Genomic DNA, 17,110 nt, shown 5'->3' with positions numbered 1-17,110 from the left:
TTAGTCATTTAGTAGAAGTTCTAAAACAATTGTAGAAACCAATGTTGTCGTTTGTAAAAAGATAAAACAAAAATAAATAACTTGATATGGGCCCATTCAGTTTTACAGAGGGTCAGATCTAGAAAAGTATTAAGTATGCATATAATATTCATGTAATAAATAGTTTTTGACAGAAGTTGTGTTTATAGTTTTTATTTAAACGTTCCAAATTAGACGGTACTACAAGATTTTTGGCGCCTTTTTATATTTTTGTTACTCTCTCATAGTATTGTATCTCGGCAGTCTTATTGCTATTAATATTAAATACATTAGGCCAGTCTTGTTAACTCATCGTTAATACCCGAGCCACTTTCATACAGTCCTTAATACTAAATTTTATTTAAGATACATTGTATGGGCTTTAGTTTTGCTTGTGATAATGAGAGCAAAACAAAAAGTCGGTCGATATTACGAAATAGTTTAAAGGTCACTTCACGTTGTATAGGGTGGGATTAAGCTATAGGTTGTTGACGATCCGTGAACGGGTTCGAAACTGCGTGTTACGGGACGGACTCAGTACTCATTAATATTCTTTTAAAGGAATTTTCGAGAAGAGCGGTTTTATAGTGAATAGGCGTAAATTTATTAGTCAAATGTTACACTTATTATCCTACTTGTGAATCAAGTACCAAACTTTTTTTTTATAATAATCAAGTGATGTGCCTGTAATTTCACCAGCACCTTTACCTTCAAAACCGGAACACAGTAATGCTGACATTACTGCTTGGCGGTAGAAATAGGTAAGATGGCAGTACTGACCTGGACGAACTCTTTCACGAGGAGATCTACTGCTACTAAAACTTATATGTGCTAGACAACTACATCGATTACCTGATCTCAACTTACGGAATTCCTTGTAGTATGAGTACTAGAGAAATGGAATTCATTTTGGGGCATTTCCCAGAACACCTAGACCAGGTTCTCCATTCCCCGTTCGACATTAGTGCAAAACAATTACTTTCAAATAAGTAATACTCGACTAAATTAAAAGATAATGACGTCAAGTATGAAGCTTCATTCGCATCAGGCGTCTTCTAATTTAGTCGAGTATTCATTATTTTACAGTACCTAATTGTTTTGGACGAATGTCGGACCGAGAACGAGAGTAGACCCCCGGAACCGTTTTAGTAAAGTTCATTTACCAAAGTGGTAGGACCACCACCAGGAATCGAAGCTGGCATGGTAACCTCCACCATAAAGTCGAATTTTTTTTTGTCCGAAATAACGTTTGCTTGAATTTTCATTACACCGAAAACCGAATTATAACGAAACAGTTGTTATTTCAGGATATTTTGAATGTTTATCGCAAAGACACGATTAGGTTCGGTTAGCTTAGGTTAAGTTATGTTTAAAAGAAAACCGGGGTCGCGGAAGAATGCGAAAGCGCCCCCGTGAACCCGGTACATGGTGAGGAGAGAGAACACCGTCAGGTTTTAGTCGGTAAGAGTCCGACATAACCCTTTATCGGGCGGAGGGTATCCATGGATACCCATGGATTTGGAGAATTTCCTGACGTAAAAAGGAAGGTTTAAAAGAAAAAACATTTTCCTCTCAAAATTAATTTCGAGGTTATGAAATTTCGACCAAATGTTATTTCTGGAAAGTGTCATTTCGGAGTACTGATAGGTAACCCCTCCGCATCCAGCGTCCACAATGCTAACCGTCAGGTCACAGAATTCGTCTTCGAAACATTATGTTTACAGTTCATAGGACGTCATTGATTTTACCTATGATATTTAAAATGTGCCACTTAACTGCCTCCGTGGCCGAACGGTTACCATACCGGACTGCCACGCAGAGGTCCCCGGGTTCGATTCCCGGGCCGGGAGAAATATTTGTATGGCCTACATTTATTTCTCTCCTGAGTTTGCGTGTAAGTTGTGGTTGTCTATGTGTGTGTCCATGGCACCCGCGACTCAGGGTTTCCCTAGTGCGGGGCTATGTTGAGTGTGTGCGTTATTATATTATTATTATTAAGCTTACTTGTAATAAAAATCTAGAATTTGATCACATAAATATGTAAATCTATTTCAATTTTATTTATTTCAAATTTATTTCCCTGGCGTCTAGACCGATTGCGTGTCTGAACCGAGTTTTTGCAGTTATGCTGAGCAAATATTGAAGGCGATATTTTCTTTTTAATTAATATTACCACTCAAACGCCATTGGTTTTGTTTATTATAATATTGAATAAATAATGAAAATGAAATAACTGTGTACAATTTTCATAGAATTCACGACTGGTATTTTTGCATTGAACATACATGCTAGTTTAATGAGTCGTGTTTTTTTTTTATAATATTACAATAATAAAGACAATTAATGAGAAAAATAATTCTTAAAGCATTTCTGGTCTTCTACTTCGTGATGACTTGTATTTTATATAGTATTTAGCCTTTTACTTCAGCAACTAATTTAAAATCTCTATAAACACTGTGTACAGCCACGATTTTAAAGCAATGTTTGATTTTCTAAGAGTGTTATAAAGAAACCCATAGATGATTCCGACCCTGTATTCTGGAGTCTTATTTTTCTCTCGATACCGTAATGCGCAAGTCACGAGTGGTTATGTAAGCAGGCTGCCGGGGCGCCGTCATTATAGGCATTACGCCAGAACACGCGGTCCCCGGCCATTGTCAAGATTGTGGGGTCAGACAGACCTAGACGCTAACAAACTTGTAATTTCGCCATGGCTTGTAGGACCCAATAAATCGCTTGTAAAAACAATTTGCGAGATCTACAAGGAACCTTAGTCGGCCAGCTGCCTACATCACGTGCTCAGAGCATCGTGACCGCACGGTTATTAATTATGGAAATTATTATGACGACTCATATTGTGCTCATGTCGTGTCGTGTCTAACGTTATTTTATAGCCGTTATTCTTATGACTCCTCTGGTGTTTGTTTGATACTAGGATATAACTTCAGTAACCACGCTGCTAATTGTTGTGTATGTAGTTAATTACATTATTTACTACACTCATGGATATATTTAGAGGAACGCTAAACCACGGTTGAATTATGATAACTTAACAATGTTTATATGAACCACTAGCCACATATACCAGAACGTTTTATTTGAAAAAAGAATTGCTTCAATCGTCTTTTCATTTAGAGTAAATGTTCTGGTATATGTGGCCAGTGGTTAATGTGAAAATTGTTATCATAATTCCACCTTTTTGTAGTGTTTAGGTATGATATCGTATGGTATGGTCGTCCACAACTCGAAGACTAGGCGCCTATTTTACGTGTGGATTAGATAGGTACCTATATATTTTTAAATAAATGTTTATGCACTTTGCTTATTATAAATATTCTAAATAACTTTGAACAAAGTATATGACAGTGTACTTTCAACTACAAACATTTTAATTCCAGTGTACAATGATTTTTGTATTATACACAAATACTAAGGTTTCGTAAAAGAAATTTCTTAAAGTAATAAAGGCGCCAACTGTACGTACTCTCTGTTTTCCTAAGTTGTTAGTGCGAGTAATAAAGTATATTTACATTAACTTCTGTTGAACCACTACATTTTTGTAACTATAAAGTTATCAGAAAATCCAGTATTAAACCAGTACATTCGTCTTGATCACTACATAAGTACATCGTTATGTGGATTTCATTTTCATATATTTATGTGTGTATTAAAGAAGCCGTGAGGTGAAGAGGCAGTAATCTTTTAGAAACCGGGGTCATATCGTCTGCCAGCAACGTCGTATTAACATAATATTCTGCGAAGCATCCGTCTTAAGCTACGTCTTAAGCGAGCATCTTTTGACGAAGTCTTGTTGTGAGTTTTGATTCAGCTTCACTATTTTACTATTAACTTTTTTACTATTAACTTCAACTTGAATAAGTTATCATATTTTCCAGTCACATGTCATTATGAAACTTTATTAACTTAAAAACTTTATAACATTATAAAAATGCCTCTACGTTTTAAGTTATTTTTAACGGACTACAAAAAAAAGACTAAGAACGTCTTTTTAGATTATATTGTGTATTTTTATGTCGCAATTACTCCGACATTTGATAACCAATTTCGATGATTCTTATTTTGTAGGAATTGAAAACCGTGGAACCACGGTACCCAATTCCTACAATTCCTACAAAATAAATATATTTAAACTTGAAGAAAATATTCCACCTCTAAGAGTGGCAAATTAGGGAATGAATTCAGTTTTTGATTTTTTTTACCCACTTTCTGTTAATCTATTGTAATTTAACTGCCTCCGTGGCCGAACGGTTACCATGCCGGACATGCAGAGGTCCCAGGTTCGATTCCCGGGCCGGGAGAAATATTTGTATGGCCTACATTTATTTGTCTTGTGAGTTTGGGTGTAATTTGTAATTGTCTATTTGTGTGTCCATGGCACCCGCGACATAGGGTTTCCCTAGTGCGGGGCTATGTCGAGTGTGTGCGTTATTATTATTATTATTATAATCCATTTCAATAAAATTTAACATATGGATGTAATTCCAACGAAAATAAAATATTGTGGTAAAGTAGATGGCGTAGATCTGAAGATGAAAATGACAGACAGATAAAAGGAACTCCTCAAAACTGTACGGCAGCTATCTTGTGTTAGGGCTCATTGATGATTCGTTTTGTCGAGGACTTCCATAGACGTTTCAGTTATTGTTGAGGCAACTGCGGTACTGTAAGGAAAACAGTGAAAGCAAATAAATAAACTTTAGAGATCGGTTTTTTAATATATACACAATTATGTCTCAAGTTTTAAGACTTAGTAAAGAAGTAAAGAAACGAAGTCTATATTATTTTTAACCGACTTCAAAAGGAGGAGATTCTCAATTCGACTGTATTTTTTTATTGTATGTTACGCGATAACTCCGGTAACTGTCTGTGAACCGATTTTGATGATTATATTTGTTGTTGGAAAAACGGTTCGCAGTAATCGTCCCATTAAATCAAATCAAAACAATTATTCCACCTGTAAGGGTGACAAACTAGGGGATGCATCCAGTTTCGCGCACTTTCCGGTGACCGATTTCAATAAAACTTGGCAAATAGATGTAATTCCACGAACTTGTGGGGTCGATTTTTTTTATTAGTACAGTCGGTGTGCTCACTTAGTATCCACTATTTGTACAGCACTTAGTACAAACAGTGGATACATAAGTGAGGGCACCGATTGCACTATGTACTGAGATTATTACTGTATATGAATATGTCTACATTGACCAAATTTAATGTTTGATAAGCGTAACCTCCAGCTACTTAAGTCCATACAATTACAAATGAAGCCAAAAATTGAATTGTTCAATTACACGTAACGTCGACCTGTCGCATCAAGCGTAGTGGAAATTTCTCGAGCAGGCTGCGATTGCGCGTACGCAGCCGGCATAGCAAAGCGGCGGCGTTGTTTCATCTCGTAGATCACAAGTGTACCGTGACATATCCGACTGCCCTGCGGTTGGCCCCACAACTTTTTTACGGATCTATGAACTCTCTTATTTAAGTCGGCGTGCATATAGGACGTCTGCGGTAAGGCACGCTCTCGTTGAAGGAAAGATGTATGAGATAAATTGTATGGGAGTAATCTTGTCTTAATAACTTGTTAGGGTAATTTTTTATTCGTAAAGGTTTATTGAATGTCACGATGTTTGACCACCATGAGATTCAATTATTTTTGTGAAATTACTCCACTAGTTTGTTATAATTATTAATACCGGTTGGATTCGAACCAACGTCTTCCAGCAAACCGTGACAGATGCTATGCCAACTAAGCCATGGAACGAACCATCGGACGTTACGAATTTTGCTATGTGCTTGTAGCAAATATTCGTTTTTGGTCTGTAATGCTACGGCAAAAAAAGTCCAAAAACGTTAAAAACCAAAAAGAAATATCTGCAACAAGCACGTAGAAAAATCCGTAAGGTCCGATAGTTTGTTTCGTAGCTTAGTTGGCGTAGCGTCTGGCACAGTTTACTGGAAGAAATTGGTTCGAATCCAGCCCCATCGAATGAATTTTTTTAGTGTTCGATCTTTCCATTTTTAAATATAACAACTTATTAGGGTTTGTTAGGTTTTTAATTTGTAACATACCTTTGTATTATTTTCAACTTAATAAAATTATAAAGTATCATGTTATTAGTACTATGATATTCATCCATTTTGTAAAGATGAGTGAAGAAACTTTCATAAGTTCTCACAGGTGGCAAAGAAAGCCATTTAAACCCAATACAAAAATGTGCAACAAGCATGATGTGCAATAAGTTAACTCGGTTCGTAGCTTAGTTGAAAGAATGGCAGCGGGGGGTTTGGCGAAAATGTCACCGGTTCGAGTCTTTTTTCTTTCAAGAGATTTTTCTGTGTGTTTGTGCGATCTTCGTATCAATAATAATACCATTGTATGTTTATGATGATAACCTAGTACAGTACCACTACAGGCACAATTTTTTTTTAATATTTATATTAAGACAATATTAGTTTTTAATAGTCTTATACGTTCTTAAAGTCTCCGCCGTGTTCCTCAGCACATCGTACAGCTATTTATTTTCATCTTAAAATTATTAATTCAACAAACGCTCATAATCAATAAACAATGAGAAACAAAAGATGTACTTCCTTCCTGAAGTGTTACTTGGAAACAGGAGCCATCGACAAGTCGAACAATGAATTTATTAAAATGCAATAACAATAAAATTCGTGTCCGGACATTGGTTATGTTAAATTATTCTCCAAACGCCGCTTAATGAGAAATTATGAGTTTATAAGAAAATAAAAACTGTAAACAACAATACAGCATACAAATACGAATATTCCGACAATATTAAACTCTATGGGTTAATGTATACAGTACATTTTTAAATAGCTTTTTACTATATCTTATAAAAAAAAGAATTTGATATGCAAAGTGCATACGTTAGAAATTATATTTTCAACATATGCAACAAGACGTAACAAATATGTTAAGTACCGAGTTGTTTAATTTAATTAGGCGTTACTTTATTACCTTATCAATATTAGTTGCAAAACAAAGTAAGATAAAATACACATTTTATCTTACTTTGTAATTTTTAGTTTGCGATTACACTATCTAAATATGCAAATATGTACCATTTGAGAGAACCGGTGCAAAAACTTTTTATATTTTTTAATAAATCCATTAAGTAATGTTCTAGGGAGAGAGAGCAGAAACAGTGTTTTACTACTCGGTATAATTTTGTAAACAATCTTCTTATCTATCATACCAAGTGAAGGGATGATCAAGTCGTGCGTTTGGTGGTAAGCGATACTTCTATTCCTGACAGATGTAGTGCAACTGAGAGCTTCAAATCGCAAAGATCTGAAGGACACTGTCTCTGCGCCCATCGCCCTGAGACATAAGTTGACAAGTCCCATGTGTCTGTAATTTTACCAGCACCCTTCCCTTACCCTTAAAAACGCATTAATGCTCACATTACTATTTGAAATGGACAAGATGGCAGTACTTCTCTAGACCAAGTTTTTCAAAAGAAGCTCTACTGCTGCTAAATAATATGAATCATACGAGAGAAGTGGCGCAAAAATATTTTTTATTTTTATATAAATTCTTATTGTAATGTTCTAGAAAGAGAAGGTAAATACGGTATATCAGTCCTCGGATCATCCTCCTATTTTTTATAAACAATCTTGTAAAGGCATCACGTATTTTGATTTGTACACGCAAGATAGCGATTTAATTGGTTCATTATTAAAACCACTAACATTATAAATCAAAATTAACATGAAAATCATTATTTATTGCTAGTAATAAAACGATATTATCCATATATTGCCAATAAATTAATAAATTGTCATTTGCTTGATTTATAAAGCAGGATTGAACATAATCGCTTACCTGCTCATTACGATTAATTTTATTGAAAAACCTAATGTTTTAGTAGCGTTATCGAAAGCCGAATCCGAAACGATAGTATGCTTTAAATCAATATGAGACACCCACGTCGTCTCATTTGACTAGGCGAGAGGACAAACGTGGACTAATCCGAGCATACAAGCTCCTGTCGAAACGAATGTCGATTTAACATGGGAGAATATCGAAAATGCCTCATTACTTCGTGATTTAGATTCATGTTGTCCTTATTTTTTTTATTAATTTTAATTATTTATTAACGTTCATCAACAATGGTTACAACAAAATTATGAGTGATTTTTAATGCTAAGGTACTATACTAATTGCACAATTTTTTACGGACGAACGCGGCATTCAATTTCTAGGTATGTATTGTCTAGTGCAGTATCGGGTAAAGAACAGCCTGCTGGCCAATTCCGGTCCTCGAAAGTAGGAGTGTATGGTCCTCAGAAATATGTTTTGACAGCCTCGTCGATATCGACACACAAAATAATATATCACTACACAATAATAACAATTAAAAGTACTTTAAAAGAAAATGCTTTTCTTTTAAATATTGGCTCTATGTGAAATTTCTCTGGCATCAAGTCAAAAGTGGCAGCCATGTTGACTGTTAAATTCAAATGTAAATGCTGAGAGGGTATTATAACTTGTTAAACATTGTTATGATTAAGGGAAAAATACACAATATTACTTTTAATGTTAGGAAAACCACAGTGGTCCATATAATGGATCAACACCGAGTAGTACATTTTAGTGGGAAAAATGGTACATCATCGTAGGTTAAACAGTAAAGGTTTATTCATAAACTATCTAAAATAAAACCAAAATTTATTCAGAACTTTCATAAGTTTAGGTGGCGCTGCGGCAAAAATCAGTTAAAACAAAAAACAAAATCTGCAACAAACACATAGAGAAATTATAATTGTGTTTGTTCTATGTTTATATCAAAAATAACACCAAACTAAGTGGAGTATTTTCACAGAAAAATTCATGAATATTATGGTAGTAAAAACATCATGATATTCAATAAAATAAATATAGCTAAGAATTGTTACGAAAAAGTGCAAAATTGACGTAACCCGGATTTGCAATACGGTGTAAAATCGATGTTTCTGTACAACGCTGTCGTTTTCCCTGCGAGATGCCTTCCGCTGACATTAGTTGTTATTCCCAACGACGCCTGTCCTCGTCACACGCCACTCGGTAGCAATAATAGGAATAGTTAGAATCGTAATATAAAAGCATTATAATCCAATCAGAAGTGACCGCCCGCAAGCACGATTTACCATTCGGGACGCGCTCGTGTCGATCGTAAAATATTTTAGGATGGTACTACTTCAAAAAGAATTAGAAGTAAAATAGTGTACAAGACACACACATCGACGCATTATTATTTATGTCACTCCTAATGCATACTTGGTGCCTACCGGTGAATAATATTTTTTTAACTTCAGCCATTTGTTTTGAATTGTGAATATTTGAAATTGTAATGTCGACGGTTATTTTGTAATCAAGTTCCGAGTAAATATCATCTGATAGTGTTTACCGAAGGTATAGTTGAGTGGAGAAGAATGTTAGCAATGTTTCTTTTATGAATATTTTAGGTAAATGACAGTTCTTGAGTTGCGGTTATTGAAGACCACACAGACTTAATTAAAGAACAAATTCCGCATCAAGTACTAAAATTACTTTTAACGACGCTGTATATATACGAACAAGAAAAGTGCATTTTGTCGGACAACCTCATTTCAACTAAATTCATAATATACGTAGTGTATTTTCATAACCTGATTTTTGTTAAGGAGAAATCCTGCTGTGGCTTTGTTTCACAAGGGCACGTCTTTTCTAAATTAAATATGTGAAAATATATAAGCGTTAAATGGTTTTTTTGACTTAATTAACGGATATTTTACGTCCATATTATTAACCGTCACGCTGCTTGCATACATGATTAAGTCATTTACGATCTACGAATAATTTTTTCAGTCTGAAATTAACGACCGTAATAAATGTTGTAGAATTTTTGCTATGACGTAAACCAGCGTGACATGTGGCTATAAAGCTTGTATGTAATATTAAATGTGGAAGTAAATCTAAAATCGTGGTTCTTGAATCAATCGTAATCTAATTCAGCTGAATAAATAAGAAAATTGTAAAGTAAAAACAGTAAATATGAATAAAATCGTACCACAAAAACAAAGATGGGTGCGTGCTTGCAAAAAAGAAATATTTTCGTCAGAGAACTCACGATGCAGTAAATAAATAATTTTAAAAGTAAGACAGCGAGCGCTATATTGCAGCGTTAGTAGGCACCTAAAATACTCGGCGTCGATACGACGATCAATAAATTAAAATTAATTCGGCGTGCAAACGGCCAGATCCGATACGCGATACCGACGCCTACATTTATCATTCGCTAACACGTCGGACATTTCACAGGGATACTGGACAAAGAAACCTCGCCTCTATAACAATTGTTATACAGACTCACAATACTGTAATCAAAAATATTGAACAAGTTATGGGGCACAAAGGATAACGAGTCTAAAGACAATGAGAAGAAGAGACGTATTGGTGCATCTATCTGTGATAAAGGTGTGAACACATGCGCGACACGCACCGCGCATTCGAATGCAGCTGATGTCATGAGCGAATAAACCGGCGTAGACTGACCGACGCGACGACGACGCTCCATTGCGACCTTGTAGGACGCCACACAGTTCTCACGACAATACCTTGGCGATAAAGGGCTGAGTTTTCTATATTGCATATCTAACATTTTTATAAATCATACTGTGCGTGTAAAAACTCTTTTCAACAATGACATAAGAGTACTTATGAGTATTTCATCTGAGTAATTTTACAATACAAGGCCCTTCGAGATTCCTGCTCATTTGCAACGAAATTTCAATGCACAATTTGAGGGAAATAATTGTAACTGTTACCGGAAGACGTCATGCTGCTAAGGACATGCACACATTAGGGTGTATTACGTACATATGCACCAGTTACGAAGCGGTTTTGGGCCGAAAGGGGCAATTTTCACCGCGAGGCAAGAAGCAGGGAGCTCGCTTTCGATTTAACCACGCCTTAATACTTTTGTGGATGTAAAGGGGGCGGTTAAGTGAAGTCAATGTGTTATTAGCTTTATTTTGTAGTTACTTTTTTCTCTATTGCATATAATTTATGAATGATGAAGCTATTTCTATAGTTGTTATAGTGTTAGAGTGAAATAATGATGTTTATTTCTCCGTGTGGTAAATTTATTTCGGTTCTCTATTTACATGGCTTACAAATCTAGTTACTGACATGAAGCCAAATCTTACATTTTACAGGGAAGATGCTCTTCTAACCAGCTGGCCTTAAATTTTGTCAAAAAGGTAACACGCAAAAGGGGTTACAAAAGCCGTTACAGTGAATAAACAAGACGGCTGCAGCGTCGTCAATTTGAACAACACTTGCAGGGCCCCGTGGTGCGTGATAAGATCTCGTAGTGCATCTGCCGGGTATTGGCCATAGGGGCCAAGGGGTTGGGGTTCAATTCCGGTGTTTTGTTTCGTCAAAGCCTGTGGGAAACCTATGATTGGTTTATGATTTACTTTTCGTAAAGGGATTAGTTGTTGGACTAGAGACAGGCTTAAGAGTGGTGGTGATTCGTTTTCGGCCTCGTAAATGAATTATTGTACTTCTTTATGCGTTGTGTGATGCCCTCATAAAGGCTTATTTTGTTTGGTGTAAATAAAACCACTGTTATGTACACGTAGAGACAAATTCAAATGAGATCTTAATTCAATTTCCGCTGCTTTTACTGCGGTATATGTAGTTTTGTTTGCTATTAACCAAGGTCCTTATAAAACACGAAATCCTCAAACAATCAGGGCTTAGTGGCACACAAATGACGTATCTAATACAATGGGCGAAACTTACAGCCCTTTAATGAATAAAAAGTACCGGTGGTGGCTGGTACCACGACGCTATGTCTACAAAAAGGTAACGACAATCCCTATAGGAAAGACGGAAATTGTCGAATGAAAATCGCATATTCGGTGTATCGTGGTAGCGGGCAGGTAGGGCATGTGGCGAGATGGTGCGATAACCGGAATTATTCATACGCGCGTTATCGGTCCGCCATCGCGGGAGCTATTGTGAACACGGCCTAACGCGCGAGGGGTGGCTCCCAGTTGTCGCGGACGCTGTCAAAACGACTGTGTGTACTCGGGTTAATGTGACGCCAGTTTGGATTGATTATTGTTTTATTCCGTGTCGCTCAATTCAATTTAATTTTAGATTTAATGGCGATTCTGCTACTGTCGCCAATATCGGAGCTTTTTCTTTTAGTAGTTTTACAGGTAGGACTGGAAGGGTATCGGGAAAACAGTACGTTGAGTATATTTGCATTAATTTGTTTTGATTGAAACAACAGCAATAATGATTCGTTTATTAGCAAGTTAAATGGGTAATTAAACCTAGTAAGTGATACACAAGTAGGTAGAACTAGTATCCTACGTAAAGATAACCTCCAAAAGCACACTACACAACACATAAAGAAATACTTAATAACCTGCAAATATTGGGTAATTTTTAGGTACAGGATAGTTTTCTGTACCAAATTTCGTAGGCAATTTTTATTATTAAATATTATAGAATATCATGAAGTGTTACTTAATATTCGAGAGTATTATCCTGAAAAATTATTTACTATTTCAAGGTAATACACTCGAATATTTAAATAATCATAATCTCAGTACAGAGTACTAAAAAACCGACCTCAAATGTTCGTGGAATTACTTCTATTTGCCAAGTTTTATTGAAATCGGTTACCGAAAAGTGCACGAAACCGGATGCAATCCCCAGTTTGCCACCTTTAGAGGTGGAATATTTTCTTCAATTTTAAACTGGACCACTACAGAGGCACCCCATTTCCAACAAAAAAAGAATCGTCTAAATCGGTTCACATATATCGCATAACATACATACAAAGAACTCCTCCTTTTCTTTTGATTCTTTTGAAGTCGATTAAAAATAGGCACCAAATAGAGAATACTAGCCTGAAAATTAAATTCAACACATTTGGTAAAGAATGAATGACATCCTTCTAAAATTTTTTGGAATTATTACAGTTCATATTGATTACAGTTGTTCCCCTCAAAGTCTGCCTGTGACTAGTCAGCATTGTGCGGGGTGATAAGATCTCTGATAATCTCTGATCAGCACCTGGATCTAACATGCGGGTCTATCTCTACATATATCTACTTGTAGTAGAGGTATAATTTATTTCGGGCAGCTATGTTTTTAAAGTTCAAGGACGAAGCCGTTTGATTTTAGATAAACTTTCCTTATCTTTAGTATTAGTTTTATGGCGACAAATCGTTTCGTTGAGTTTCTTTCTAAATTTAACGAATTTTTAGTATAAATTGTACCCATAAAAACACATACGTCAAAGTGCTCTTATCACATTCAAGTGACAAAATAATATGAACTACATGAAACAAGACTACATGAAGAAATAGATTTCTCACAAATGGCGCTATGGCAAGAATGTCGTTAAAAACTAAAAACAAAGATCTGCAACAAGCACATGGAAAAATTTGTAAGGTCCCCTAGTTCTTTCCGTGGTTTAGTTGGCATAGCATCTGGCACGGTTTGATGGAAGACGTTGGTTCGTTTCCAGCAGGATCGAAGGAATTATTTTATTAAGTGTATGTATGATCTTTGAATTAATAATTATAAGAAACTAGTGAAATAATTTCACAAAAATAATTCAATATCATGGTGGTCGAACATCGTGACAATCAACGAAAAACTTAAAATTACATGAAACAAATTATGGACTTGTGAAATTTTTTAACTCTTCTATCTAATCGACTAATTTAGTTTGTAGAATCTTTAACCTTTATCCTAATAAGTTTTTTTTATAGTAGATGTGGTCTTATTACACCAACGGTGCGAAATTAAAGCCCTTAATAAGGTAGAAGAGAAACCTATATAAAATTTTCAGGACTTTGGAGGAAAGTTGCCAATCCATACACTACATTCATTTTAGTTATATCTTGTACTTTACATTAGGTTCGCTACCTCCTATACGTCACATGAAGTTCTAAACAAAATCAGCAATTTTTGCAAGAGTAAGCAACAATTAACTACCCGCAGTGCACCACAAGGATGCTACCATACATGGAATTAGAGACCAAGGGCTGGCCCCTGCAAGAACGGACCAATCGGGGGAAAATACGGGCCCTTCGTTGAACACACCCGTACATATGTTTGCTTTCACTTATAAATAATAATTGCGTTGTGGAATTAAAAGGGGAGTGAGTTCTGTAGATACGTCTGTTTATAAAATGTAAACCAACAAATTGTTTGTTTGCTACACCTTATCTACATGTTATAAATATATAGAGTTTACAAATACTGACATGCGATTATCAGAGGCATTGAAATCATTGGCTAGAAGCAAAATAAAGAATGAAAATCAACAAGAGTAAACGTTACGGTGCAGTAATTTGAACGATTGCTAATTAGTAGACAATGAAAAACAAACAAGACTGTTACTTGAACATGTATTTCGCAAATCTGTTCAGCAATCAAAATACATAATGTCTGTGCGCAAACAAATCACCGCTGTGTATCATCCGAACTGACTTTGATCGTAATTAATGTAATTTCCAACTGGCCTACTATTTTAATTGCCCGCTGTTGTGACACGGTGCTTTTGAAATTTCCGAAAAACTGCCTTTGTTCGCCGCGCAACCATCGGGAACCAGTAACTATTATTTGTTTATCAAATACACATAAAAGTTGAGAATATTCATGAATCGTGAGCATGACCAGGGCCGGAGCAATCCCGAGGTCCGAAAATTTTACACTTTTTTCTTTTATTTTACGTTTTACTCGTAATTGCCTACCTCTTTGAATATTTTTATAATTGCAAATTGTACATGCAAATTCACAAAATATTTATTACTCTTTGGCGGATAGTTTCCATTAGATCTTGGCCTAAATAACTTAATACATAATCGGTTGAATGAAGATGTCGTGTGAAAGACCGGTTGTTATAAACAAATGATATTAATTTAGGTAATCGTGAAATAACAAAATACTTCTAAATCGGCGTTCTAATGACACTGGGTTTCGGACTCGCATTACAATGACTATCTATCAGTAGATCTCTAAGTCATGGTAATGGACACTTAAACGCTCGTAAACTTTGAGAGGTTTAGGGAATCCGAGTGCGGACGCTAATGCCTTCACTATTATGACTCCGGACACAAAATGTAAAGATAGCCACTTTTATATCAAGACAGCCTTTAAAGAACCCTCGCCCTATTTAATATTTGAGATAGTCAACGTGTGATTTAAAATACATTTTATTCCGGGAGGAGGAGGATGGTGAATTTATTGGGCTGGAAGCTAAAGCGCATTTACTCCGAAGTAACAACTTAACTTACGCGCCAGATTATATTAAAGGAATTAAAGTTACTATTTGGTGTACAGGTCGAACGCTGGGCAGCGGTAGCGGTCAAGTATGCCGGCCACACTTCCACACGCCGCTGCATCCGTGGCTGGAGTCGAAGGCGCTTGGCAGCGGCGCGTGGGGCAGCGGCTTCCAGCAAGATGCAGCGCCAAACGACAAGCCGTTGTCCCCCGCGCAGCACCATCACCCCCACCCCCTCTTTTCATTTCCTCCGACGCCGCCCAAAGACTCGACACCTGATTCGGTGGCGGCGGCGGCTCTCGGCCAACAGGACTACCAAGCTGCTGTCGCTCATGCGACAGCGATGAGTGTCGCCTTCATGCAGCAGCAGCAGGAACTGCCGTTGTGTGGAGACGTCAAGCCTATGATGGGTGCGCCACCGTCGAAGCAACGTGAAGGTGCGCAGCCGGAGTCGTGTCCCCAGGAGTCGAGCCAGCCCTCTGGGGAATACAACGCCCAGTACAACGCCGCCGGCGGCGACTACTACGGCTACCAGGGGAAGGGGTTTAGTGGGGCGCAACAGCAGAGCAAGCCGCGGCCGAACAAGACGCGAACGAGTGCCGGTGAGTGTGCCGCCGGGACCTTGCACTGCACCGCTCCCGCTGCACCTAACACTCTCACGACATCGTAGTGCGCTTATCCGACCACTCACACCAGTTAAACAATCTAGACTTTAGACTGAGAACAGTGATATCAGATCTTGGACAAAATTGCATTACTTTATCAATTGAGAGCTTTCACTTCAAAACTTATACTTGTTAATCATATAACAAATCAAATACCTCAAGCTATCCAAGACTACAGAATAGCTGCCACGATAGCGGCCTCGTAATTAGAATCTCAGTGCAGACTGTCTCTTCGACTATTGCGATTTATTAATTGGATAACGGGAGGGAGATTATTATTTGGTACTCGCGAGTGGCATTGTAGAGTAATAATGTTGTAGGCCATGATGTGGTCGGATAAGCGCCGTATCTTGCACCGGGGTTGTGGCGCCACACGTTCTATCTGTAACACGGCGGTTGCCAACAACGGCTTGGGATCGTGTCGATGTCTAACGCTTTACTAACTGCTCACGGTGGAGGTACTAACCAATCTTAACATTTCCAGTCAGATTTGCGGCGGCGTCCGTGATAAATAGCTTACAGTTTTACCACACAGATCATCTTTATTAGTACTTTCACACTCGTTATAGTACGTGTTTCGGTTGCGCTGGCGAAATTCTAATTGTTTCCGCGAGATGTGAACTGCGCGGCCTTTTCTGATGTTGACCAAAGAAGAAAGAAAGAAGCGGTTTCTCATTATTAATTGCGTCTTTCTATTGTTTTTACTTTAGTAATTAAGTAGATTTCTATTAATTTTGGACAAAATAGCCGAGTCATTTCATTACAATGCGGCTATTGGGCAATCTCTTGTTGTGAAAATTCTTGAAACTGGTGGACGTAATCAGAGATAAGATTGCGAATAGTAACGGGGTAATATAAATACGTACACGATGTTACAATAAATTTGAAATAAAATAGATTATTTAGTTTTTAGTCACGTCATTGTAAAAATATCGTATTCTGGCGAGTGTCCTTTTGAACTATGCTGAGAGAGCGTCGACGTCGACGTCTTTAAGATAGTAAGAATCCCAAAACCGCCTTTGACAGTTTTGTCTCTATTGGGTCTATAATGTTTGTAGGTTAAATAACGGACGGATTAAAATTTCTACAAATTGTACATTTTATAAA

At 36.9% G+C, this 17,110-nt stretch overlaps 1 protein-coding gene across 5 annotated transcripts in view; it reads left to right on the top strand.

Moving 5' to 3' along the window:
- The window catches only part of LOC113236790 (GATA-binding factor C), a 121,800-nt gene that overhangs the window by 34,458 nt on the left and 70,232 nt on the right, over positions 1 to 17,110 (top strand). For 3 of the 5 annotated variants that reach the window (XM_026472968.1, XM_026472969.1, XM_026472970.1), the window contains exon 3: positions 15,398 to 15,940. In XM_026472968.1, the coding sequence (XP_026328753.1) occupies positions 15,398 to 15,940 (543 nt within the window). The remainder of the gene's footprint in view (positions 1 to 15,397; positions 15,941 to 17,110) is intronic. The other 2 variants (XM_026472971.1, XM_026472972.1) reach the window with 1 other exon arrangement.

The sequence above is a fragment of the Hyposmocoma kahamanoa genome, unplaced genomic scaffold (genome assembly GCF_003589595.1).
Source record: "Hyposmocoma kahamanoa isolate Upper Pololo Valley unplaced genomic scaffold, ASM358959v1 92, whole genome shotgun sequence".
NCBI lineage: Eukaryota > Metazoa > Arthropoda > Insecta > Lepidoptera > Cosmopterigidae > Hyposmocoma > Hyposmocoma kahamanoa.
This window is presented reverse-complemented; position numbering and strand designations above follow the sequence as displayed.